This window comes from Chelmon rostratus, chromosome 2 (assembly GCF_017976325.1).
Source record: "Chelmon rostratus isolate fCheRos1 chromosome 2, fCheRos1.pri, whole genome shotgun sequence".
Classification (NCBI taxonomy): Eukaryota; Metazoa; Chordata; class Actinopteri; order Chaetodontiformes; family Chaetodontidae; genus Chelmon; species Chelmon rostratus.
This window is the reverse complement of record NC_055659.1, coordinates 19,856,548-19,881,724: the sequence shown is the minus strand read 5'-3', so window position 1 is coordinate 19,881,724 and position 25,177 is coordinate 19,856,548. Positions and strand designations below refer to the sequence as shown.

The window sequence follows — 25,177 nt, the reverse complement described above, 5'->3', positions numbered from 1 at the left end:
CTTAAGACCCTTCTCGCCTGGTAAATGCCCACATCTTTTAAACTCCATATCCTCAGTATTTGACAGGCCCCAAAATGGATCCATGTGGCACACCCCCAGTATCAGGCAGGATTTTTATCAATCCTGATGTCATCCAAGCACAACTGCAACATGGACACAACAAAAGGGTTCATGTTTTATGCAGGACCGAAGCCTTTTCTATGTGTAATTTCCCATCTCAGAGGAGGCGTGTCTGAAACCATTCTGAGGAAAAACAGGTGAGTGTCTGCACATGTTGGGCAGGAAAGAAAATTTTAGTTAGAGCATGTTAACTGATGCTGAAATCTTGTGGACAGCAGTTAGTTTTGTCTTTGTCTCCAGCATCAAGTCAGAGCAGCATTCGTAGCCCCTAAGCAGTCATATTTATGCATTAGCTTTGGGAACATGAAACTGTGGGAAAAAACCCTTAGAATAATGTTTTTATTGCTGGTGCTGTTTGGTGTTAAATCTTAAGACGACTACGTGCCATTTAATTTACTGTACTCTAGTTGATACTGGACTATAAAACGTTATCTGTTCTGATGAGAGTTTGGGTCAGTTGTCCAAACAATGGTTGCGCAGTACCAGTAAAAACAATGTCTGTTTTTTATTTTGCTTGGAGGAAATCTAATCATGAGAATGATGTAAGAAAGCAGCGCTGATATCTACAAGTTGCTCTGTAATTATAATCACAGGCCTGACCCAAAAGTTTAAGTCTAATGGAAATACAAACCACGTTTTCATTCTCTTTAGCCATGGCAGAAATGTGCTTTTATGAGTAGTCAGAAAATGATTGGAAACAGACAGAGCAGGACTGACCTAAATCAGGGGGATTATGCCAAAGGTTTAGATTCATTAAGGGGGATAAAGCAGTGGTAAGTAATTGGAAACCATTTATGTACTGACACACAGAGTCTGAGACGAGATTCAGGAAACATGCAGAGTCACCAGGTGTTAGTCTTAGCCATTGGTGTTAAGGTGAAGAGGGTACAGAGGGTGCAAATGAATTCAGGTCATTTTGAAACCTGACATGCATCAATATGAGCGTTGTTAGCATTAAAGAGAGCAGTGACCTTCAGATCCTCTCATGCCGTCATCAGTCTGCATTGTCCTGTGTAATCCTGGAGCTATTTTGTGATTAAGAGTTGCAGTTTACTTTTATGATGTATCCGCTTTCCCTGGTTTTACTTCAGTTAGTGATTTTCTACATTTCCATAAATTCCTTTCATATCCCCCAGAGGATGGCCATGAAAATGTTGCGCTGGTTATATAAATAGGTGGAAAGTTTTTTCAGTCTACTAAATATTCATCATGTCTTGTGGCTGCATCTGTGTTCAGGTCGATCAGCGTTACTGTTTCTCTTTTGATTGCTGAACATTGTGTGCAACAGGACTGACGACCAAACGTACTGGTTTTGTAAGCTTTCAGGGACCACTGTAGATGCGCTGGACATGACTCCACATGATGCCACTTATTCTATGTTGGGGCTCTCGTCTTTTGGAATATTAAAATACTAAAAAGAAGGAAATGGTTTGCCTAGGAGATGGGAAAGACATGTGCTTTTTTAAATGTTTTTTTAAATAGATTTTTCCTTTCAACATTGTGAGTTTTATGTCTGGAAAAACCTCAGGAAATGTGTGTTTGGTTTCCCATGCATTAAGAACATATTTAACTTGCCAGCGCCTTCATAGTATTCCTTTGAAAACAACAGGATCCGATATTAAATCCTTTATGTGTATACCACAGTACCTCGAGCTACTGGGGCTCCTGTCTTTTTTTCCCAAGTCATTTGTGTAGCCACCATGAATACGCAACAACTGAATCAAAATAGTCCTTATCACGAACTGAGCGTGAGAAAGCCATTTCAGAAGAGGCTTTTCCTCAACAGCATGAACTGGTTTATGGTGGTGGTTCTGATGGGCTACATACCCGGCTATCCTCCTGAGCCTCCCACTCCGGGGTGTAGCGGTGGACCTGAGTACCAGACGTGCAGTTGGAAAACTGGAAAAGGCTGGCAAACATGCGGTGGACCTCGGCAGTGTCGGGGAAGATGGGGTCCTGGAAGTTCACTCCATGAGGGACAATATTGTAGTTCTCATCCATCCTAAAAACAGACGCAGATGCCACACACACACACACACACACAAGAAATTATGTATTAATGTTATCAATAGTCCATTCAAATGTAAGCAAATGGACAACTTTGACCTATTTATCCTATAAAGTCTGCAGACACATGTCAACAGTAAAAGTTTGAAAGCTTTGAGAAGAAAAAAATCCTCCATGCAGAATTGTTTGCAGGTCCAAGTTTATTTTTATGCAAATTCAAGCATTATGTGGATGAGGCAAGCCAGCAAATTACTAACCAAAGGGCTTTACTGTGCATGTTTCATATCTTCTCCTACGATGTGAAGTGTGTGAGGGTGGAAGTCTTGAAGCAACGTGTTTCCATACATCTGGATTCCATCTTGTATCCCTCGAGGGACGTCAAAAGTTTGGTTGTCCCTATCAGAGACTGTGTGTGTGTGTTTGTGTGTGCATGTGTGTGTGTACACAAAGGTATGTGTGCATGTTGAGATATCACAAAGAAAGTTGATGTTTTGCTTCAACTGAGAAGGTCAAGGGTCAGATATAAGCGACCAGGAGGTCAGAGGGAATTGTGGATGCAGAGGAACTTGTCTGGACTCCAGGATGATGGAAACATAACTAAATAGAGCACAGAAAAAATACACTGAGCACATCAATTGTGACATAAAACCCTTTTTACATTTGGTACATGTAACACAGTGCAATTCCATACAGGAGATGTTACAAAAACTGAGTGACAGTTGATTTTTCACCTGCTTTAAAGTTTGGAATCAAGTTGTGGAAGTGAAAAACACTTCCAGCGGCGAGATACAGATGGAGGTTTTTACATGGCTCAGGCAAAACGTTCAGTCTGTGTCATTTCAAGGTCCTGAGGGAGGTCCTCTGTTGCATTTTTCTCCATGCTATGCTCTGATTCGCCTCATCCTGAAGGCTTACACTCATGATTGATTGGAAAGACTATTTTGGTCTGAGATAGTGGTGTTTGTGCTTTTACAACAGGAAATAGACGTCCGCTGGAGACGGCGATGAGAACTTCTCAGTTTTGGCTTGTTCGTGCAGTGTCTGGGTCTCGGTGCTGCAGAGCGGCCACAACAGCCCTCCTTTGAAACTCTACACTGATCTGTTTCAGGTTTATGACGGGGACTCTCGTGGTTAGGGAATGCCACAGAGCAGGACATTTCCATAGCTATGTCTCAATGCTTTCAACCAACTGATGGGCAATTTTCACGAAAGTTGATGTTTGCTCTAATATTTGGGTGTGGTGTTGACAAATAACACACCAGGTAAACTTTCATTATGGAAAGTGCAATGCAGCATGACAGATCCACAGAAAATGAGTGTGATACATCTCGATACCAGTAGTTGAATAATAAATTGAAGGAATAGAGTTTGATGAGAAGATCAAACCACTGCCACATCTCTACAGTAAATATGAGGCTAAGGCCAGCAGATGGTTATCTTAGCTTAGCATGAAGACTGGAAAGGTAAAAAAAAATCTGCTTAGCAGCAACACTAAAGCTAATCAGCACGTCAGGTGTCCTGTGTTTATTCTGTACAGAAACTGATGTCTAAAACAGCAAGATGGACAGAGCCAAGCTAGCTGGTTCCTCCTGTCTCCAGTCTTTATGCTAAGCTAAGCTAGCAAGCTAGCACTAGCATTGTATGAAATGGACAGATGCAACTTAGGTATCCATCTTTTCATCTAACTCTGACAAAAAAAAGCAAGTGTGGTACTCAGATCTTATTATTATTTTTTTGTTAGCAGTCAGTTACAGGCCATAGGAGCATCATCTCCATCTTGTTAAGACAAGGATTGACAGATTGAAGATCAGGGGCCACCATGGAAAAAAGTCCTGGATTTTGTTGAGTTATCCCTGACAGTGTCTCATCCCATCCATCTCAACTATATGTGTTGTTTCCCATTGGTTTACATCCTTTGTGGGCTAAAGACTTCTGCGAATGTTGGGGGGTATTTTCAGTGCGTCGCTCTCTCCATTATTCCCCCGGTAAACACTGAGAGGAGATTACTGCTTTGGTTTACTGGAGCAATTGTTGCGTCTTAATTATAATCAGGTCTGCATTCAAACGGAGCCCTGTTCTGACTCTAGCTTCAGGAAGTTTCCGATGGTGGTCGCCTGGCTGATTACAGGGATAACGCCGGATGTTTTCACCGTCACATCGGGGGACAGCAAAGCCGTCCCTGGAGGTCTAATTAACTAGTGATTTCATCTTTAAAGTCTTTTTAGCTGTCAGCAATACACACATGTGAGTGTGACTCTGTGCATGTGATGTGTAACATATGCCATAAAGAACAGTGTTGTAGTTGGCCCTGCTGCAGACCCTCATATGGGACAGCCAAACATTACACTTCAGGAATGCTGTTCAGTGCCCCCCTCTGAATATCCAACTCTTCATCTGTTTCAGAGAAAAGGCAGAATATGAGGGAAATATCACCAGGGCCTGTCAGCACACGTCCCCTTCATCGAGCGGCACACTGGTGTGTTTCAGCAAGACAAAAGGTGGTCCCACCAACCGTCGGCGTGCCGATAACTCCCCTGAGTGAAAATTCTTTGTAGGTTTACCTTCAAGCTGTTGGGAAATGACTGGCTCTGTAATTACACTGGCTGGAATGCAATAGACGTTTCCTGAGTAACACTGTTGTTTCTGTCCAACACAGACATTTAAGAATTAACCTGCCATGTACGTTTTCGGAATCTGAGCAGAAAATTTGGCAGGTTATTAAATATGTCATTAACGTGAAATCACACGGACAGACACTGATTAAATGAGAATATGTGAGGATGCTGCCAATCCTCGGCTTTCCACTGCAAATGTTCCCTTACTGGCCGACGACTGATTCAACCCCCTTTACTGCCTTTCATGAAAGATCTCTGCAGGTCTGAGGAGTTGCTGGTTTCAATTGGAGAAACAAGCCAGACGCAGAGAGGAGGTGAGGTACAATCCATTATACTCATAGAAAATACATTCCTGGAGTGTCCTGGCCAACCAGTGATTAAGACACATGCAATACACGGTGATGACAACATCCCTGGTTCAGTTAAATGTCAGTCCTCCTCTCTCGTCCTTATTTTCTGACATCTTTCAACTCTTCACCATTAAATAAACACCTGAAAAAATTTGTAATATGACCTATGAAAATACATTTACATCACATCTGCACTGGATGTGGACTTTGCTCCAAATGTTTGGCCTTCTGGATGACCAGACTACTGATACTACTAATATTGAGTAAGGATGATTCTTAATTGCCTTTTAGACATTCCCCAATGGTTAACAACCACTTAATTGACTGATCTCTCCTGCAGTTTAAAATATCTAGCTCTCATAGATAGATGTATACTGTGTCAAAGAGGTTCCAAGCTCAGAGGGATGGACAGTTAAACCAATGATGACATAACTCAAGTGTCTCATTGTGAGATTTAGAGGCAGACTGCAGCCTTGTTTGATTTAACCCAAAATAAATTAACACTACTGTAAAATGCACATTTCAGTTCCTGGTCTTTCGTGTTCAGCTTTAACATGCTTTGCACTGAATTTGCAGTTTGATGGATGAAGTAAATAACTGGATATCTGGAGTGTGCAGCAGGGACTGATGGTGGAGCTCCATCCTTTGTGTGACATTTAGTTTTGCCAAAGACAACTTCACATCACATGCCTGACATTACTCGGCCGTTTGTTTCCCACGTTGATGGAGATTGAAATAGAGCGTGTCGTTTGCTTTTGCAGTCAGCGCCTATAAAATCATACGCTCGCTCGTCAACTTCTTGCCATTCATGGTAATGAATTCCCATAAAGAGGAGGCAGTCCTGACACTGGCCTCTTCACTGGCTCCGTTTACAAGCTGCCTTTTACAAAACTTGACAAAGCTGGTGCCAGATTCTCAAGCACCCAGTGACATTTGTGCAACATTAGCTTTTATCTGAAACAGAAAATGACTCATGTGCATGTGCACGTTGATCTGCAACAACAAAGAGAGGTTTGCTGCTGCAACACATTTGGACAAGAGCGCGCAAGCGGGTCATCCATGTCATGTCATCTCCGGGCAACAGTCACATAGCCAAAATGGACAGATCTTTCTCCTTTTAGAAATTAATAATAAAAAAGTTGTTTTTCTATAACTTTATTAACTGATGTATAAAAGTGGACTGGCTGAATGTAAAACTTAATGCATCTGTGAGAATAAATCACTTTGATGGTTGATTCGATCAATATGCAAATACCTGGGTTTCTCACCTTAGAAAGAAGTAGTAGTTGTTGTTTTTGGTGACACTGTAGGAGAAGCACGGGAAGTATCCCAGGCCGGTGACATTAAACCTGGAGCCGGCGGGGACCTCCAGCATGCTGCCCCACGCCTGGTCGCACAGCAGCTCAATCTCGGCGGAGAAGAACAGGTCGGTGTCGTACTGCCACGGCAGGTAGTTGTACACACTGTAAGACTCCTTGTGCAGTGCCAGCACCTTGGCAAAGACTATAATCTGCGCCAGCTCGGCACGGCACGCTTCTGTCTGCGGTCTCCAGTCGTGGGGCAGCTGACATCCCCAGCTCCCACCAGGACCGACCGCTGCCAGAATAAACGCCAAAGTAATCCACATGATCCGGCAGAGAGGAGACGACTGTGGGTCTGACGGACGGGGAGACGCACACGATGCTGCTGATGGAATAGCTGAGGAGAAAAAAGAAAGAAAGAAAAAGACTGCAGGGCCCTCACACCATGCGGATACTTCCACCAAAGCTGACTCAACTAATAATCACAGTAAGTCCAATTAAACAAAGGTTTTTAAACAACAAAAGAGCGCCGGACGGCTGGTGCTTTCTCTGCTCTCCGCTCCCTCCTCCAGCCACACTACCTGCGATCAGTGGACCAGCCCATTCACACCAGCATCCCCTGCAAAAACTTTACATGTCACCTTGGAAATGAGAGCGGGAGGAGCAAATTAAAAGTGTGCATTCAGGCCTGCGTGTGAAATTTCCGAAAAGTTTGAGGTGGCATTTGAGGAAACAATACAAAAAGAAAAAAAACCCCGAAGCATTGAGGTCTCTACAGCAAACGATAAGAGTACGTTTAAGAATTGAAATTTTGCCACGCATATTGCCACTAGAGGACGCCAGAGGACTGGCGTCCTCTAGTGGCAATATGCAAGTACAGTAACGATAGTGGGATGTAGCTTGAGCCGCCGGAAGTTATAGGACTGAGTTTTTATGCTCACTGAGAAATACGTCCAAACGTGCATTTTTGTTGGCGTACAGTAGGGGGACTCTGGTTCCAAAGGTCGCCGGTTCAATCCCAACATGGACCATATCTCCACTCACCTGAACTCTTACAAAGTGTTATGAATCGTTCAAAAATCACTTAAAAAGGAAAACACAAATAGAAACTTGGGTTATTTTGAATAGCAACATTTGAGAACCACACATACACACATGTAACTTTGTGTGTTTTCTTTAGAAATAGATGCAATTTAAGGATACAATCTAATTAACAACGAATGGAATAAAGCACTGCAACAATGCATCTGCCTTGTCTAGCTGACTGTACAATGTGGTACTGTTTGCAATACTTTTTGGTTCCTTTCTTGTTATGTCATTGTCTACTTGAGTTTGCAAAAAGCTTAACTTTCCCTGACTCCTATTTCTACAGATGTTTAGTAGAAATAATTCATTAGTAAATATATAAATATATTTGAAATATATTTCAAATTTATTAGAAAATATACACCTTAATTCTCGCTCTTGCACCCAATTGTAACCATAACACACACACAAATTAATTAAAGAAATATAGAAAATACATTTAATAAATAAACTGAATACAAATTATAATAATTAAAGCTAGAAAACACTGCTCTACAATATATATATATATATACTAAAACACAATATCGACACACTTTGCCAGGAAAACACATTATTTGTCAGTATATACAATATGTTATTTCTGTAATGCTGACTTTCCTGAAATACCAGACCCGTTACATGGGATGATAATTAAATTATTACAGCAATGGGCTGATAGAAGAAGCAGGCTGTGGGGCGTGGCTGTACAGGTGGGAGAGACACAGGGGCAGCAGGAATAGAGGCAGCAGGCAGGTTGACTCGTGCAGCAGAATACTACAATTCTGCCTCGTCAGTTGCTTGTTGTGCCACTGTCTGATTCACATCAAACAAGTGCAGGGTAGTGTTGTGCATGACCGACCATTACCCAGGACCAGCTGCCTGATCTTGCTGTAGTCTCTGAGAATCTGTGTCCATCTTGTCAGAGGTTAACTGCCCGTTTTTTAGGGCTCTTAATGTTACAGAGTCTGACAAAGTTGGACTCTACGAGACGACAACAGTCTGGCCACTTGGCAGGGGATCCTGTTGATGCTCAGACACAACATGTCATGCCCTCCACACCTGGTTTAAATTCAGGTTTCTTTTTTACAACAACTGAAGCGTCCTGTTGTCAGCCGCACGTGGTGCCATGCAGTGTATGCCACTCGCTGCTTTGTCAGCAGCGAGTGGTACAGGGCTTTGATGGTGGTGGCCTGCTGGTTGCTCGGTGTTTGTCCAGTTTGAGTCCTCAGCCCGATCAAATACTCTGCCAGGCTGTCCACTCGGTCCATCCCTGGGACACTGCGCTATTCCACACCCTGATAAATATAAGAGTACAGCAAAATCGAAAACACACAATATCACAGGCAGAAAAATAACACATCTGTCCGAGTGTAACTTGTCACAGCATCAGATTATTGTATTTCTGGATAAGAAAAATAACCTCATCATGATAACTGACCAGAGTAAACAGCAGGCGGCTGAAAAGAGGCCCCGCTTCCTCCCGAGCATCTCAACGCTGTAGATGTTGACACAGTGGACAAGGTCCCCTGAGTGGCTGAAAGCAGTGAGGGAGACTTCACTACCAGGGATGCAGCTTCACAGTCCTGGTTCATCTGTGGAGGCCCTCCGGGGGGATACAGCTGGAGATTCAGGCTGTTGCCTTCAGATAGTAACCATGTGATCAATAACTGTAGGTTAATTTGTTGTGTTTGGTTATTTAAAAGACATTCATTGTGTCACTATTTCCAGGATGATAATGATTATAATCATCATCATCATAAACACAATAATGATATTAAGAAGAACTGCAAGAGAACATGCTCTAACAGTATAACGTTACTGTAAGAACAATGAGGGTAATAAAACGTTATGTTTATGCATTGTTTTGTGAGGAAAACCAGCTAAATTTAACTTGACTGAAATTGCACGCTAGAAATAGGATTATAATTATGCGTCGCTATATGTGATTTTATCTGAATCTACACAGACAGGGACAGTAATTAACAGCGACACTCTCTGCACCGTCGTGCACCAAGACAGTGACGTTATGCAACGACAGTAATGCCAATAAAGCGATCGTCATATAGCGTAACAGCGTAATGAAGCTAGCTAGCTCGTCGTCAAAATCAAATAAATATAAAATACGTTCGCCAGCAGCAGCAGCTCACCTCTTTATGTCGGCGTATGAAACTTGAGAGCAGCAGAAGCGGACCGGGACACTTGAAGCGGCTTCAGACGTAAACACTGCGGCCGGCTCCCGTTGCCGGGTTTATTTTCGTACTGGAGCGGAAGCCGGCAGCGATTGGCCTCGGTGAAAGATGGAAATGGCGAGCCGCGATTGGCCGGGGAAAAGATGGAAATGAGGCGCCGCGATTGGCCGTCCGCCGAAAGATGGAAATGGTGAGCCGCGATTGGCCGGGGGTAAAGATGGAAATGGCGGCTCTCGATTGGCCGCCCCATAGTGATCACTCAGGGCAAAGCATTATTTCGTGTGGGCCAGTGGCGCAATGGATAACGCGTCTGACTACGGATCAGAAGATTCTAGGTTCGACTCCTGGCTGGCTCGACTTTTCACAGTCACTGTTGTGACTAGAATGATAACAATTTACAAATGAACAGGGGCCATTATCAAACCAACGTGAAGTACACTAATTAGTTCCTGTTCCATTATTAAACAGCACGCAGAGTTAAAGTTGCAGGCTTTACAAGGTCCAATGCTTTGGGTTGGTGGCTCAGGCCAAGGTGTTTGACGGTCTGGTGAAAGCGAAATCGCCTTTATTTGACGACCAGGGTATAAGACTCAACAACCTGCTGTTTCTAAGTGCTTCCAAAGGCAACTGGACTTGCGTGTAGTTCTAGAAGATGTTTCGCCTCTCATTCATGAAGCTTATTCAGTTCTAAGTGACAGGTGGGAGGTCTCGGGTATTTTACCTCTTGCTTAGAACCATGACCTGGACAGATTACTACCAACAATCAGCTGTCTTTTTCCAGAATCGCTTACTGCAGCCTTTAAAATTTTACTGAAAAGTCTGCAAAGTTAAAACCGGAAAATAACATGGTATCACAAGTTAGAGTGGAGCACAATAATTTTCCCATTTTTTGTATAACGCAGTAATCCTAAATTGCCTGTTACATCTCTCCTCTACGGTTGAAACATTTAACTCTCATGTGTGTGCACACTGTGTCAGAGAGGTCCCAAAGTCAGCGGCCACAGATTGAAGAGGCAGTACTCACATGATGTGATTCTGATACCGAGAAAGAGCCTGTAAGCGGGAACAAATTGAAAAATATATGAATGCGATGTTCATGGCGGGCCAGTGGCGCAATGGATAACGCGTCTGACTACGGATCAGAAGATTCTAGGTTCGACTCCTGGCTGGCTCGGCTCTTTTTCCATTTATGCAGAACGTTCACTTCGCTCTTCTATATTTACATTGTGTGTAATATCGTAGAATTCCGTTGTATTTGGTTATGATGACGTTGGGAAGTACTTGGTTAGCAATCAGCACTGTGCACTGACAGATAGCCAAAAATGCACGTCAAGTTTAGTGATCCGTGTATTTTACTTGTAACAAATCGCAGTTCTTCACTCGATTTACTTATAGGACTCACTAAACTGAACAGGAATTGGACTCTTATGCAAGTTTGAGTGCTTCAGTAACTATACTGATATACGTTAATATGGGTGATACAGAAATGGATCCCATGCAGTCACAGGTAATTTGAGATAAAAACGAATATACCTCTAGGTGGCAGCATTATCAAGCATCAAGGCCTTAATGCCTTGAGAGTTTAAGTACAGTTGGCCTCCATTACTTAGATGCTTTGATGCCATCATATCAAAATCCACTCACTTAATATTTCATAATTTCTGCTTCTCATCACTCAGTTGAACTATCACATAGAAAGCACTATTTGCAGAACATTTGATACAATTACAGGCACTGGGTGTAGATTTCCCCTGAGGCCATTCTGATAATTATTTAATTAAAATTAAATAATTTCATTGTTCAAAGTTCCATTGCTTGAACTCTGGAATTACCCACTGTACTTGAATGCTGCGGTGGCAGTTACAGTTTTTCTGTTCTGTTTGGATTCCATCATAGTGAGTCATAGTGAATCATAAATCTTCATACTGCAACAACAGTTACTTGTCACACAAAGTTTCTACATTTTGAATAGATCTTCAAAGTACTGAAACTCTTTCCAAACCAAAAGCTATTCTAGGGATTACATGCAAATGGCACAAACATTTTTCTCAACGCTCTCCAAAACCTTTCAAAACACAGTAGTGATAGTCATGATGTCTTCTCCACACACACACACACACACACATTTGTTCCCTCCCTACCGCTCAGTCCAAATCCATCCGATGGTTGTTGTCCCCTCGGGAATGTTGCTGGGACGGTGGTGGGCGTGGACATTTCTCAGGTGACAAACACAAAGTGCCAGGAGCAGCAAGGGGGCACAACACTCAAGTGTGTGAGTCTGCGTGAAGGACATGGCTGCAACACTGCTGACTGCGATGCTCATGATGCCCTACATCTGTGAGGGAGGTGAGATGCTTTTAAGACAGAGTATGACTGATATTTCAAACTCTCTGCTATTATCTGGGACATGAACATACCTGTGTCACCTGTTTATGCCATAGCACTGCTGAGAAAATCGACAGCGACAGACTTCCTTCAAAAAGTACGAGAGAAGCGTGCATCAGAGTGTTTTCCTGGAGGCTGCAGCACAGAGGTCAGCGAGGCTGGAGAAATGATAGAGGTGGCTGTTGAATATGTAAGTTCTCGGTCGATTGTACTTTCTTTCATATTTTAAAAGCATATTATAAGGATTATATTATATAATAATATATAATAATATATATATTATAAGGACAATTTTGGGGTACTTGTACTTTACTTGAGTATTTCCAGTTTCTGCTACTTTATATTCCACTTTTCTACTAGATTTATCTGACAGAAAAAAGTGTGTGGTTGCTTACAGATTCAGATGAATACAAAATATAACTAATATTCAACAACAATTAACTAATAAATTAGGATGTATTATGATTGATTATACTACCTGGCAGTATATAAACTAGTTTGAATTAGACACACTTTTAATTATTGATTTAATGAATCAATAATTATAATCCAATAATATTTGCAATTCTGAAATTGGCTATTCTGCATAATGAGTACTTTTACTTTTTACACTTTTGTGCTATATTTTGTTACTTCTGTACTCAAGTAAAAATTTTACTTGTAACAGAACATTTCTACACTGTGGTTTTGCTACTTCGACTTGTGGATGTGGATGCCCAGCTTTCACTCTGACAAACCAGAGCCTGGTCATTGTTATTTTCAAGATTCAAAACCTGGAATTGCTTAAATTGACATGAAAGTAGTCTTGATTTGTTTTGGGGTTTGGAAGAAACACAATCGTGTTGAAAAATCACTGTATGTCTTAATAATGTTTTTCCTTACAAACTTTCTATTAACTTATTATCTCTCAATATTCCACTTCGATCTAATTCAGGTCAATCTTTACTTTCTACTAAAAGCACATAAAAAATATCCACATTTCAAACCACAGATCTGATTTTTTCAGAATACTTACTGAAAATCTTCACACAGAATTCTTCTCTGCAAGTTGTTATTTTTGAAAACAAGTGTACAATGTCAGTAACTACAGAAGATATCAACAGGAAGATTTCAATGAAAAGTGGGCCATCACTCTGTTTGGGCTGCTGGGTCTCTGCACAGAGGGGGAGTTTTTCTACATGAAACTAAACATCATGAATAAAGACCATTACCAGAGACACGGAGTCACACTCAAGAGCTGAGAGGCCCTCCTCTGTTCGGCAGGGGTAAGGTGTAACTGAATCAAGCGAGTCACTGAGGCATTTACCATTACTGTGATCTTACATACCAGGCTTGCAATCTGAAGACAGAGTGAAGGCAGGCCATTAACATCGACTTTGTTACTTAGTGCACCTGCTGCAAATATCAGATGACCGCCATGAAAGCCAGCAGAGAGACGGAATGTGATCAACCAGGGTTTCTGTCATGTTGTGGGACGTTTAGGTGCATGTTGTTGCACATAAAACCGTGCTGTAGACCTTTTTAATAGAGTACTGCCCTGAAAAACACACCTCATGGATACTGCTAGCAATCAGAGTTAATATTGCTGTGCACAGTGTACTAAATTTGGAATAAATATAACAACTTATTTGTAGGAGGAGAGTTCCAACCTGCTGTATAATGGAGGTGCTGCCCAGAAGGAAATAAACTACGTAAGTTGTAATAGTTTGCTGTTGAATCTTAAGTTCATTATGTTAAAAGTCCTATTATTATTTATGAATAAAACCATCACAACAAAGCTTAAAAACCACTCTTGTCTTGCAGCAGAGCCCTGGAGGGGACGGTGTGTTGGATGAAGGATCTGGGATGTAGCCCAAAGGGAGAGCAAAAGGCGGCAATGTTGTTGTTGGCTCACAGTCAACTCGCATTACATTATAAATATAAAATATAATCACCAAGATGAACCACGGAACACAGGATTTATGTGATAAAAACATGTTTCAAGGATTCATTTGCATGCCTAATTTCCTTTCTTTTAAGTTAGCATATTAACCATAGCGATAAGGAAGATTTTTCTGTTGCCTCCATTTGTTATTGTTTTAAGTTTAACACTTGATGCTGTTACTTGGTATGACTCAGTAAGTTGGAAATAGGAAATAGAACTGAGAACATCTTGTAAACACAGTTTCAATATATATATGTATATATATATATATAGGTATATATATAGGTGTATTTAATTTTCTCAATAGCTTAAAAAGTACAGCAAAATTAGATCAATTGTTTTGTATATTATAGCTAACATTTGAATTTGTATGTTAAGTGCAAATTAACCACTCTCAACAGGGAACTTTATTTTAATAAATGTGTCATATTCATGTTTGTTCATGTTGTCTCATTTTGTAGAAAATGATAGATATAGATGGGTGACAGTTAAAAGGAAGACTACTGCAACATTAAGTGTCTTGGTAAGATGTTGGGCTGCCATGAGCCACCAGAACAGCTCAATGCTCTTAGATTCCCCAAGTCTCTGAAATCCACTGAAGGGATGAACACTGACCTCCTAAAAGATATCACCTCATTTGGTGTTTTGATGATTTTGGTATCTAACTATCAGTCCAAACTCTTCAATCGGTGTTCATTTGGGTTGAGATCTGGTTACCGTGTTACATTTTTATACTCAAATCATCAGTGACTTCTCCATTTGGTTGTTTTTTATCTGTTACCTGTCTGGTTGTTATGAAGGATGGATGTTTATCCACAAATTGACACGAGACAGGATCACTCCCTTTAATGAGTAAAACTCATTGTCAAAGTACCACAGAGTATCCACATAGGTTGATAAGCTATCCTGCCTCTTTATTGTTGCCTTCCAGTGCTCCAAAAAACAACTCATAACCCACATTCATCATTTTGAACTGTAATTACAAGTTCATGCTGTCACAGGGTGTGTACAAAATGCATAATTTGTCTCTTGGGTGTTTTCAGAGGCTTGTGAACAAACCCATGTGTAGTCATTTGGTCTGCAATCTGGACCTGTGTGTCCTGTATGCTTCGTTGATTTCTTTAGAGTTGGGTCCATCTCCTGGTTAAAACAATCCAGGGAATTTGCACACACTCAGTTGACCCACTGATTAATCGCCTTTGTGGAAAACTGACAGGAAAAACAGCAGCTCATGCCTTGACCTTAAGCCTGTTGCAGTTAAGTCAGATTTGTGAACTCTGGATGTTCTCTGAGACACAGAATGTCATTGTACTCCGTCTAGTTTCTATTTATAAGTCATCCTGTTGAGAGGACTGCAAGTCTGCAGGGGGCTGCTCCAAGCATTTCACATTTGAAGAACTAAAGCAATAGAAATCATTTTTGTCCATGTGAACTTCCTCAAGTACCAACACCTCGCCAGTTACTCCAGTTTAAATGGTGCGTCGCGTCGAAGGGCTCTTCTAACTTAAAAACATACACGTGAAGTTTTAGTTCCCATACTGTAGCGTTATGTCACATGCTGATCACGGGCTCTCCTCGCATATCTGCTAACGGTCACTGGAATGAATGAATGAAAAGTGAAATCACACAGATTTGAGGCGCTACTCTTCTATTTTAACCTTCTTCTCACATATTTCCAAGAATGAGCTCCCTTTAATGTTATTATCTTATCAAATGTTCAGCGTTAATAATATCAGCTACGCACACAGCGCGACTTGCTACTGCCTCTTTAATGTCGCGTTCAAGTGCCGACCGTAAGCTCATACGTTTACACAGCAAATAATAAATACGAGCTTTTTAATCCAATAAAATGTACCAAATGACATCAGCCGGTTTTTGGAAGATAATGTATTTGGGAAACCAAGTAAAACAGAGTCACTTTGTGCATTATTGTACAGTGAATAAGGGAAAAAACAATAATAGAAACTGGCGTTACAATTTAGGTTTTACCCGTGCTAAACGTCATTCTATATTCTATACTGTCTTAATGTCAACTGTCATCCCATCTTGATATATCGAATAGAAGGGGGAAACTCCCACTTTTACTTTTACTTGGTGCATGAATTGTCATGTGCAGACCTTTTACATTTATAATTTCCGACACCACATGAAGGCAACATAACAACCGACAGCAGTAACTGTTACGGCTTGACACATTAGCTTTAGCATACAGACAAGGAACAGCGGCGGTGTCGTTCACAGAAAGTTCATTTCACAATGTAAGTGTACTACGTTACTACCAAACGTTTTTAAAAGTCAAATGCTACTCGGTCCAACTTGTCTAACATGCCGGCCTTCCGGGTAGTTTGATGAAACAGGATCACAGAAAAAAAAGCAACGCCCAAAACTTTGCTGCTAGCATGCAACAAGTGCTAGGGCGTTTAGTTTTCGAGATTTAACATTAGCTAAGACAGCTGTCGCAGCGAGAATTAGAACTTTGCCTAACATAAATCATGTCAACGTCCCTTTGCTAGTTAATCAATAAACTGAATGAAAACAAACATGGTATGCTTGTTTATGACTGCAGCTGCGTAAACATGAATGTGGGACAATGAGCTTCATGCTAGTTTTGCCGTCTATGGTCACAAGCTAGCCGTCTCTCCGGGTCCGGCTTTTCTGTTTTCTGATCTACTTAACGTTGCCTATGTGTATGTATTCAGTTCAAATCAAACTTGCAACCGTTTGTAGTTAAGTAAAGTTCGTGGTTCTAAGTGTTGCAACTGTAATTGGAAATGTCGAGCTACAAGCAAAGTACAACAAGTGGTCAGTTTAGAACAGGAAACGTATTGATAGCTAACTTACCTGTTGTTTGTAGTCAATAATTGTCCGGTTATAGATATAGTAATTAAGGTGGGTTATATTTATTATGCAGTGTTTATTGAGCTATGGTCATGTTATAGAATAGAAATATATCATAAGCCAAATCCCTTGTTTCCTTTCCCATTAACCTCCCACATCCCCTCATCTGTTCCCACCCCACCCTGTACCACCCTGCACAGTAAGTCTGTCTAAGTTACAGGAATGTATTTCAAAATTGACAAGTTCAAATCAAGAACTCGATGTTCGAAGGTTGTTTTGCAGCCCTGATCAAATCTGTCTATAATGGAATGCTACTTGTTTGGCTGATGTTAATCCTGGCTGAAGGCAGTTCCAGACATAACGCTTTAACCTATGTTGTTAAGTCACAGTGTGGATGTTAAGGTGTAGAGAATGGATGTATGCCACAGGGCAAGCTTTAAGCCATTTGGACCCATTAATTTTGCATTTTCATCAACAAATAAGCAGATAAACATAAAAGGGAAACTAACTCCTATAACACAAATTGTAATGCAATTGCTGTGACGTTGGATTGTTAGCTTTACATCTGTGAACACGTCTTACACTTCTGGGGTTTTGAGACATTAAAAAGTCAAGTCCTGCTGTATTTACAATTAGATGAACATTTTGTGCTCACAGATTTATTTTAAATGGAGAAGTGAAAATATTTTTTAATTTAAGCACAGTGATGTGCCTCTACATCAAGAATCTGTGGTTGTCAATAGGCATTTTACCCAGCAGACATTTTGGCAAGTTAATTTAATTATTAGTTACTGAAATAATTGCTACAGTCCATTTATGTTGGCCAGTTTCAAGGCTCTGTTATTGTGCAAGGCGGCTCACCTGGCATGATTCACTGGAGCACCTGCATGTACTGTAGAATAGAGTTATCATTCATGTTATTTACACCATTCTTTGGTGCCGTGTTTTGTGTTTTTGAGGTTATTCATTTTGCATGTTTCACCTTTAAGCTAAAAAAAGATAGTGGATGGAAATGGAAAAATATTTTGCAACTGAAACCCAGTGGGTATTAAATACTCAAAAACAGGAAAGTGAATTAAAACATGTGGCTGTAAACTTGGAACTTTGCCTTCATTGGGCCTTGGGTTGGGTTTGGTGTTTGTTTGAAACACAATCGTTTTTCCTCAGGAAATGAAGTGGGTCAGGCTTACTAGCGTACGTTAGTGCAGTTTCGATAGGGTTGACCGCGATGTCGCCTTATGACATTTGACAACTGGAATGAAATGAGTTCTTGTATCTCACTCCTAGACTTATGCTGTATGCATCAGCAGCAGTCAGCTCTGAAAAAACAGATGTTTATATACTCTGATACACTGTAGCTGGTGGTGATGTTTGCACAGTGTCTCGGCCATTCTGTGGCAAGTAACAGCCAGGTTGCAGGATCAACCGACTGTTGAACAAATCTGTTTGTTTTCTGACTTTGTTATCAGACAATGTGCATCAGGTTTGTTCTCATATTGATACTATGCCAAAGCTGATAGCATGCTCCCACATCTGTTGTATGTCTCTAGTTTCTTGCTTCTTGATACCTTTTCTATCCCAGTAAATTTAACAGACTTTAGAGAGAGTGGAAGAAGAAGTTGCCTCAGAAATAATGAAACATCTCCTTTTTTTTTTACTGCTGTTTCTGCTTTCTCAAATATACAGTATGTCTAACATAAGCATAGTTTCATCTTATTGGTATAATCTTGAAACTAAAGGATGACCATCTTTCTGGAGAAAGAGAGAGACTGTCTCCCTGTCAAGAGAAATAAGAGAGAGGCTGGAAGGGTCTGAGTCCGTCAACAGTGTCCTGGTCAGAAAGTCAGCATAGGTGTTAGTTTAGGGGATGGGGTGATTCAATTTGCCAGCCTCATGTGAGAATCGGTGCAAAGCAGATCTAGTCTGCAGTGTACACATAAATTTCTACTGCTTAGCATCATGTTCTTTGCCCTTTTTTATCTCCCACTTTTGTTCCATACCTTGCTTTAATATTAATCTGATATTTTAATTTGGTTTTCAAAAAGGCATAATAAAGCTAGTGCCTTTCCTGCAATGGCAATTTATATTTGTAACCTTATTTGCTACAGGGGATGAAAAGAGATGTTTTGAACATGGTAAATGTTTTGTAGGTTTTGTTTTTGAAGTTTAGTAAGCATGGGTGTGCCCACTTGCGGTATGCAGTAACTGTTTTGCATGTTAGGGAAAAGGAGTGATCCATCTCTGGCTGTCTTGGCTGCCTTTAAATGTGGGCTGTGTCTAAGTATACGCTGTAAGCTGCCACATTTGACTCTGTTTTACTGAGTCATAATAAATCCTGTATAATCTCTACAGTTCGATGTAAACACCTTTCAACCATCTTACTGATTTTAGTTATCTAATGTCTATCTTAAGGTATGTGTGGTCAACGTACAGCAATGCAGTCTTGAGTCAGAGGGTGGCAGTAGCAAACCACTGTTAACAGAGCTGCAAGGACGAGGAATGCATATCAAATCTAGGAATCACAAATAAATTATCAATCTAAATAAACATGATCTTTTCCTTGTTCCAGTTTCCATGGTTTATATTTCTGTCATTTGTCAGAACCGTCTTCACAAGTTGTCGGGAAAGAACAAACTTAAATGAACTCAGAGACATGCTTGAAGTTTGAGGTGGGCTAGGTGCATGATGTTATTTTTATTTTTCCACATAATTTAGCTATCCATTGTCAGTTATTGACTGTTATGAAACACTGAAGCATTAATTCTGCAGCAAACCTCATGGCATCCCTTCATTCTTAAGGTATATGACCCAAAGTTCTCATGTGATTTATCTTTTGGAATTCCACTTCAGTCATCACACAGACATGAACATTTCATACTAAGGAAAGCGTACCAGTGTCCTTGATGAGTGCAGTTACTGGCAGAGGCACAAAATAGTGCATGAGCACTCAATATTTACATTAAAAAAACAGCTAGAATGCTGCGCCTCTTCCCAAGAATGGGTAATGCCAGTTAAATGACCACTCAGTATAATAGAGCTACTGTATCAGTGAGAGATTTTCAACATTATGTGAAGTTTTTGTGTTCATGACCAACTTTTTTTTTAGGTAGGTTAAGTTTTGAAGGCATTATTCTAATTTAGCTTTTGATCATCATGTAATTGTATGGGCCTCCCCATGACCTCCCTCAAAATAGAAGTTGTGTTGTGTAGCACACATTTACCTGTGACACAGAGTCAACCCTCCTTGCTTGAAAAACATCAAGATGTCCTTTTACAACAAATCTTCACATTTTACACAGTGTGGCATTTTATTTGATGGAATAATTTAATGTCCTGAAAAGAGAGGATTCTGTGTCAAGGAAGGTTGAGATGCTAAATTAGTTTACTGCCCTAATTTTTGGTTTGTTTTTTTTTTCAGAGATTTTCCTTCATACTGAATTCTGTTGCATTATTTATATATATACTGTTGTGAAATAAATAGCTGTTATATAGGTGGAACATTAGACTTTATTTTCAGCTGCAGTGTTTCTTTAACTAAGCCCAAAAAGTCACAGGTGTGTAAACATCAGTTTCTGGTTTCTTTTCTTTTTCTTTTTTTTTAAATTCTGTTTTTTTAGTTTTAGGGTTTTTTTTGACAATGGCTTTGAATTTCATTGAAAGATTGTTTAGCTGTGGGATTGACAAGAGAGTTAGTGTGATAAGAAAAAGGATTTTTGCAGTTGTGGTTAGGTTGTTTCCTTCAACTTACCATCAACTGCAGTCACATTTTTCTTAATATGATGATATGATGGTGCAGATTGAGTGACATGGTTTGCAAAATACATTTTTGGGAAATCTCACCAAAGTCTGATAATCTACGCCTACTTTTTATCATTTCACCAGGTCAGCAGCACTTGGTCCAGAAGGTTCTGGTGCAGCGTCAGGCAACAGGCGCCTGCAGCAAACCCAAGCCCAGGTGGATGAGGTATGATACATCCCTGATTACTTGCTTTCTATACTAACACTGGATAATGTTGATAATAATCCCCCAAAATGCATTCATAATAATCTTAATTTATGTGTGCCCTAACAGTGGAAATACAACACAAGTTCTTGATAATCATTTATTATTTTTAAAGAAAGCCCCCACATAAGACACCATTTTCACTCTGCCCTATGTCAGAGTCAATCGCATGTTATTTGTGAAGTCACTGGACTCTTATTATTGAAAGATTTGAAATCATGCAATGTAAGCAAGGCATGTTTAAATTCAGAGGCAGTTCTACCTGGTGTACCTTTCTCAGCGTACATCATTCCGCTCACCTCGTCTACTGTTATTATTAAACTCCAGTCTCTCCCCCCCTCTCTCTGTCTTCAGCCACTCTGTATGACTCCGTTCTTCCTTGACGTCTGCCTCTCGCAGAGACTTGCATAACACTTGGCAGCCGTGTAATGAATCACCACAATGTGGAATCAGTAGCTCTACCTCCACATGTCATATCACATGGGAGAGAACATTGGCCATTCCCTCTCCATTTTTTAGAAATTATATTAAAAACCATTTTAGTGAGGCCACCAGGAAAAAATGGCTGATGAGTCTCCTCCCTCCTGTTGTTTTACTCTCAATCCCCTAAACTGTTCTTCCACTCTCTTTCTCGGTTGTGGCCTCCTTGATGTTAGCCCCTCCTACACAGAACTTTAACCTCAGCGTGTCACACAAGGCCTGTGATTGGCTGTCAGAAGTTTATGTAATCACTAGGGTTATGTAAGGTCTGCATGGGCCTACACACTCCTCCCCACCCTGCCGCTCTGTCTGAGAGGAGGGGCAATAGTGGGGTTTGTGGATCAGTGGAACATATGGGTTATGTGTATTCTTTGATACGGCGTGTATGCACCTGTATCCCTGTCAGTAAACTCTGTTAAGCACAAGTGTGTATATTTTTTACCTTGTAAGGTGTGATCTCTCTTGATTGGTGGTTTTGTTAGGTAACATTGTTAGAGGTTACTTAACACTTAAAGCACTGATGTCATTATTCTGTGTGTACTGTATATTGGTGCATTTGTAATCCTTGTTTCTGTCCTCTATTAATCCAAAATAGTGTGCAGAATTTATGGGGATCTGTTAGTAGAAATGGAATTTAATATTCATAATTGTTTTCATTGGTGGTGGTGAAAACTTTATTTCACAATATTTTTCTGTTTTTAGCTGTGTGTCCACCTTTTGAGATGCTAATTTCTCTTTGGAGATGAATAAAGTATCTATCTATCTATCTATCTATCATCTGACATTATTGTATCACGGTATTAAACAAATTATAGGGATACTCCACTAAAAACATGATTTTGTCTTTTTACTCTAGTAACAGTGTAACAGAACATATCTTAACAAAGAAATATGATCGGATGCTGTGAGTAGATGAAGACTTATGTGTTGGTTAACAGAAAAATTGGCGTGCATTGCTCTTAAGGTTACCTTCCACATCTTATTGTTACCGGAGTCTTGGAGTTACAACGAGGAAATTAATAGTTACTGGATGTAACTCCAGTTCTATGAGTATGTGCGCAACTCTCTGGCTCCAGGTTATTGCAGCCACAGTAAAGCACATTTACATGCTAAAACTTTTATCACAGTAATGACGTTATTGCAAAATCCATATTGTGGTAGAACTAATTAGTGTATAATCACCTGAAAATAAAAATTGTTCTGTTTCTATTAGCTTAGCTCTTAACTTATAAGATCTTAATATCTACATAGGGAGTGGGTCCTGTTCCACAGACTCTGCTGTAGATGCTCCATAATGCTTGGAAAGGGAGAAATGAGCAGAGTGGTTTTCAGTTGGCTGCAATCTCTAACCTCATCACTAGATGCCACAAAATCCGACTCACTAATATTAAACCAAGTATTTTGTTCTTGTGTGTGTATTTGTATGTAGGTGGTGGATATTATGCGTGTTAATGTGGACAAAGTGCTGGAACGTGACCAGAAGTTGTCTGAACTGGATGACCGAGCAGATGCACTGCAGGCTGGAGCCTCCCAGTTTGAGACCAGTGCTGCCAAACTGAAAAGAAAGTACTGGTGGAAGAACTGCAAGGTGCCTAAACACAGTTTGATCACAAAAAAACCCCCACATCCCTTTTCCCCACAGTAAATGAAAATAACTAACTGATCTTAAATGAGCTTCATGTTAGGAGTGTCTAGGCTGGAAGTGGTCTGAATTATATTAGCCTCACAAAAGCCTTAAATGGCTCTTCATGTTCACCTAATCAATAGTTTAATTTTAGCAGCTTCAAAGATACATTGTTTGACAACATACATTATATACATACCATTTATAATAGCGAACTGGGGTGAAACAAACATGCAAAAAGGAAAAAGAATTTTAAAAAAATCTTATAAATGATAAGAGTTTTCCTTCAATTAATGTCAAGGTATCAAGGTTAATTATTTGTCATTTTACAACACAGAGCTGCACAATGAAATTGAAGCTGTAGCCTCCTCACACCAAGAACATACAGTATATACAAATATTTTAATTTGAATAGCATAAAATAAACTAGACATCTCCATTCCAGTTGATGTTTGTGGCACTGAATTTGTTGTACCTTTATCCCTTTCAGATGTGGGCCATCCTGATAGCTGTCATAGTGATCATCATCATCATCATTATTAGTGAGTATCAAGCCTGTGGTTTGAGAAGCTTGTCATTGACAGTTTTGACAGTATTGTTGCAGCTCCATCAAAAGGATCACTGGTATTTTAAATGAATTACTGCTCACAGCCCTTAATATTAAGTGTAGATTAGTGGAGTGTAGATTTAAGATATTATTGTTAGTTAAGTTTATTTAACTTAATAAAATGTAATGTTATTAAATGTATTTTAATTTATTGCTCCATTTGTTCTTATTTGCACTTTTATTGTTCTTGTTCTTCCTATTGTTCTTATTTTGCACCTTATTGTTCTTATTTGCACCTCCTTTTGCTTCCCCCCCTTGTGTGTTCTGAAGAGCTTCTGTAAGAGTGAATTTCTCCATTGTGAGATTGATAAAGTCGTATCTGATCTAACAAAGTCTAATCTAAAACATTTATAGACTTTCCTTTGTGAAATTAATTATATGAATCTTTCATCTAAAACAGGCATGTCCAAACTATTCCATAAAGGGCCGTGTGGCTGCAGGTTTTTGTTCCAACCAAGGAGGAGCACACCAGGCCAACCAATCAACATCAAGGGATCATTATTTATCAGCTGAAGACTGAGATCAGCTGATTAATTGATTCCAGCCTGGTGTGCTCCTCCTTGGTTGGAACGAAAACCTGCAGCCACACGGCCCTTTATGGAATAGTTTGGACATGGCTGATCTAAAAAATTCTTTCCTACTTAATTCACAGTTTGGAGTTACTCGTAAAACAGCAAACAGAAGAGGAGGAGGAGTGGAGGAAATGATGATGATGAAGAAGAGGAGAGGAGCAACAGCACAATTAATGTCTCAGAGGAAGGTCACACGATTACTGTCTACTGACAACATTTGTCCCCTCTTGCAGGGGATCTTCATTCTTTGTCCTGGTGTGTATGTGCATGTGCGTGTGTGTGTGTGCGCGCGTGTGTGTTCCACACCAAGTGCCAAAGAAACATACATACAGAAACGAGCTGATAATTAAACTCAAACTCAACCAAAACCCAGAAAAAAAAGTATAAATTCATCATCTTTGACTGTATGACAAGGCACACTCACTCACACACACACATACACACACACACACACACACTCCAACCTCAGGACTGGAAGTGAAGAATTGTTGTAAACTCTCCTCAAGTTATATTTGCTTTTTCATTTTTTATGTTTTATTAATAGCCATTGATTTTGTGTGCCAGACTTAGAGAAGTGCCTTTAAAGATATGCTGTTCTGTGTCAGTATCCCTGCATATCATTGAAGAGATGCCCCTTTCCAACAAATACACATTTGTACTTTTCAGAGTGCCAATATTTGGATTTTTCCCCCCTCATTTTAAAAAGATTTGCTCGTCTGTCGTTTCATGAATGCTTAAAGTTGACCAGAGAATGATGAGATCCAATGCCTTATTTTATTTATGCACATGATTGATTGCTAATTAAACTCTCTGTGTAAGACATTATTTTGGATTTAATAAAGAGGAATTTCATCAGTCACCCAACAACACAAAGCTGACCAGTAACACACTGTTGAACCACCTGATCATACCTGTCCTTGTGCATCTTCCTTTCAGGTGAGATGTGGTTACAGGAAAAACTAGAATAAGCTTGTGATTAGATAAGTGCCTAAATGCTCAGACAAATAGCCTCGCAGCTTGACAAGGCTAGAGAAACCTCTGTAAAATTCTTAAAAAAACAAAAAACAAAAAAAAAGAACAAGAAAGTGCTACAC

At 40.1% G+C, this 25,177-nt stretch overlaps 2 protein-coding genes and 2 non-coding genes across 4 annotated transcripts in view; 3 read left to right on the top strand and 1 right to left on the bottom strand.

Moving 5' to 3' along the window:
- ccdc3b (coiled-coil domain containing 3b) overlaps positions 1-16,938 on the bottom strand; it is a 22,500-nt gene extending 5,562 nt beyond the window's left edge. The window contains exons 1-5 of the mRNA XM_041951098.1: positions 16,801-16,938; positions 12,068-12,193; positions 11,792-11,985; positions 6,361-6,790; positions 1,948-2,122 (exon numbers count right to left, since the gene is read on the bottom strand). Coding sequence (XP_041807032.1) covers positions 1,948-2,122; positions 6,361-6,790; positions 11,792-11,864 — 678 coding nt within the window. The 5' untranslated portion in view covers positions 11,865-11,985; positions 12,068-12,193; positions 16,801-16,938. The remainder of the gene's footprint in view (positions 1-1,947; positions 2,123-6,360; positions 6,791-11,791; positions 11,986-12,067; positions 12,194-16,800) is intronic.
- Positions 9,934-10,006, top strand: trnar-acg. The gene has a single exon. It is a non-coding gene; the product is annotated as a tRNA-Arg (tRNA).
- Positions 10,752-10,824, top strand: trnar-acg. The gene has a single exon. It is a non-coding gene; the product is annotated as a tRNA-Arg (tRNA).
- vamp3 (vesicle-associated membrane protein 3 (cellubrevin)) lies at positions 16,105-25,177 on the top strand. Its single transcript, XM_041951110.1, has 5 exons — positions 16,105-16,217; positions 20,680-20,761; positions 22,710-22,868; positions 23,395-23,446; positions 24,164-25,177. Coding segments are annotated over exons 1-5 (312 nt in total). The 5' UTR covers positions 16,105-16,215; the 3' UTR covers positions 24,181-25,177.

Excerpts from the sequence above, each read along its gene's own strand:
- vamp3 (XM_041951110.1), top strand. Across the intron at positions 20,762-22,709 it reads CCCAAGCCCAGGTGGATGAG|GTGGTGGATATTATGCGTGT; the intron begins GTATGATACATC and ends ATTTGTATGTAG. Across the intron at positions 22,869-23,394 it reads ACTGGTGGAAGAACTGCAAG|ATGTGGGCCATCCTGATAGC; the intron begins GTGCCTAAACAC and ends TATCCCTTTCAG.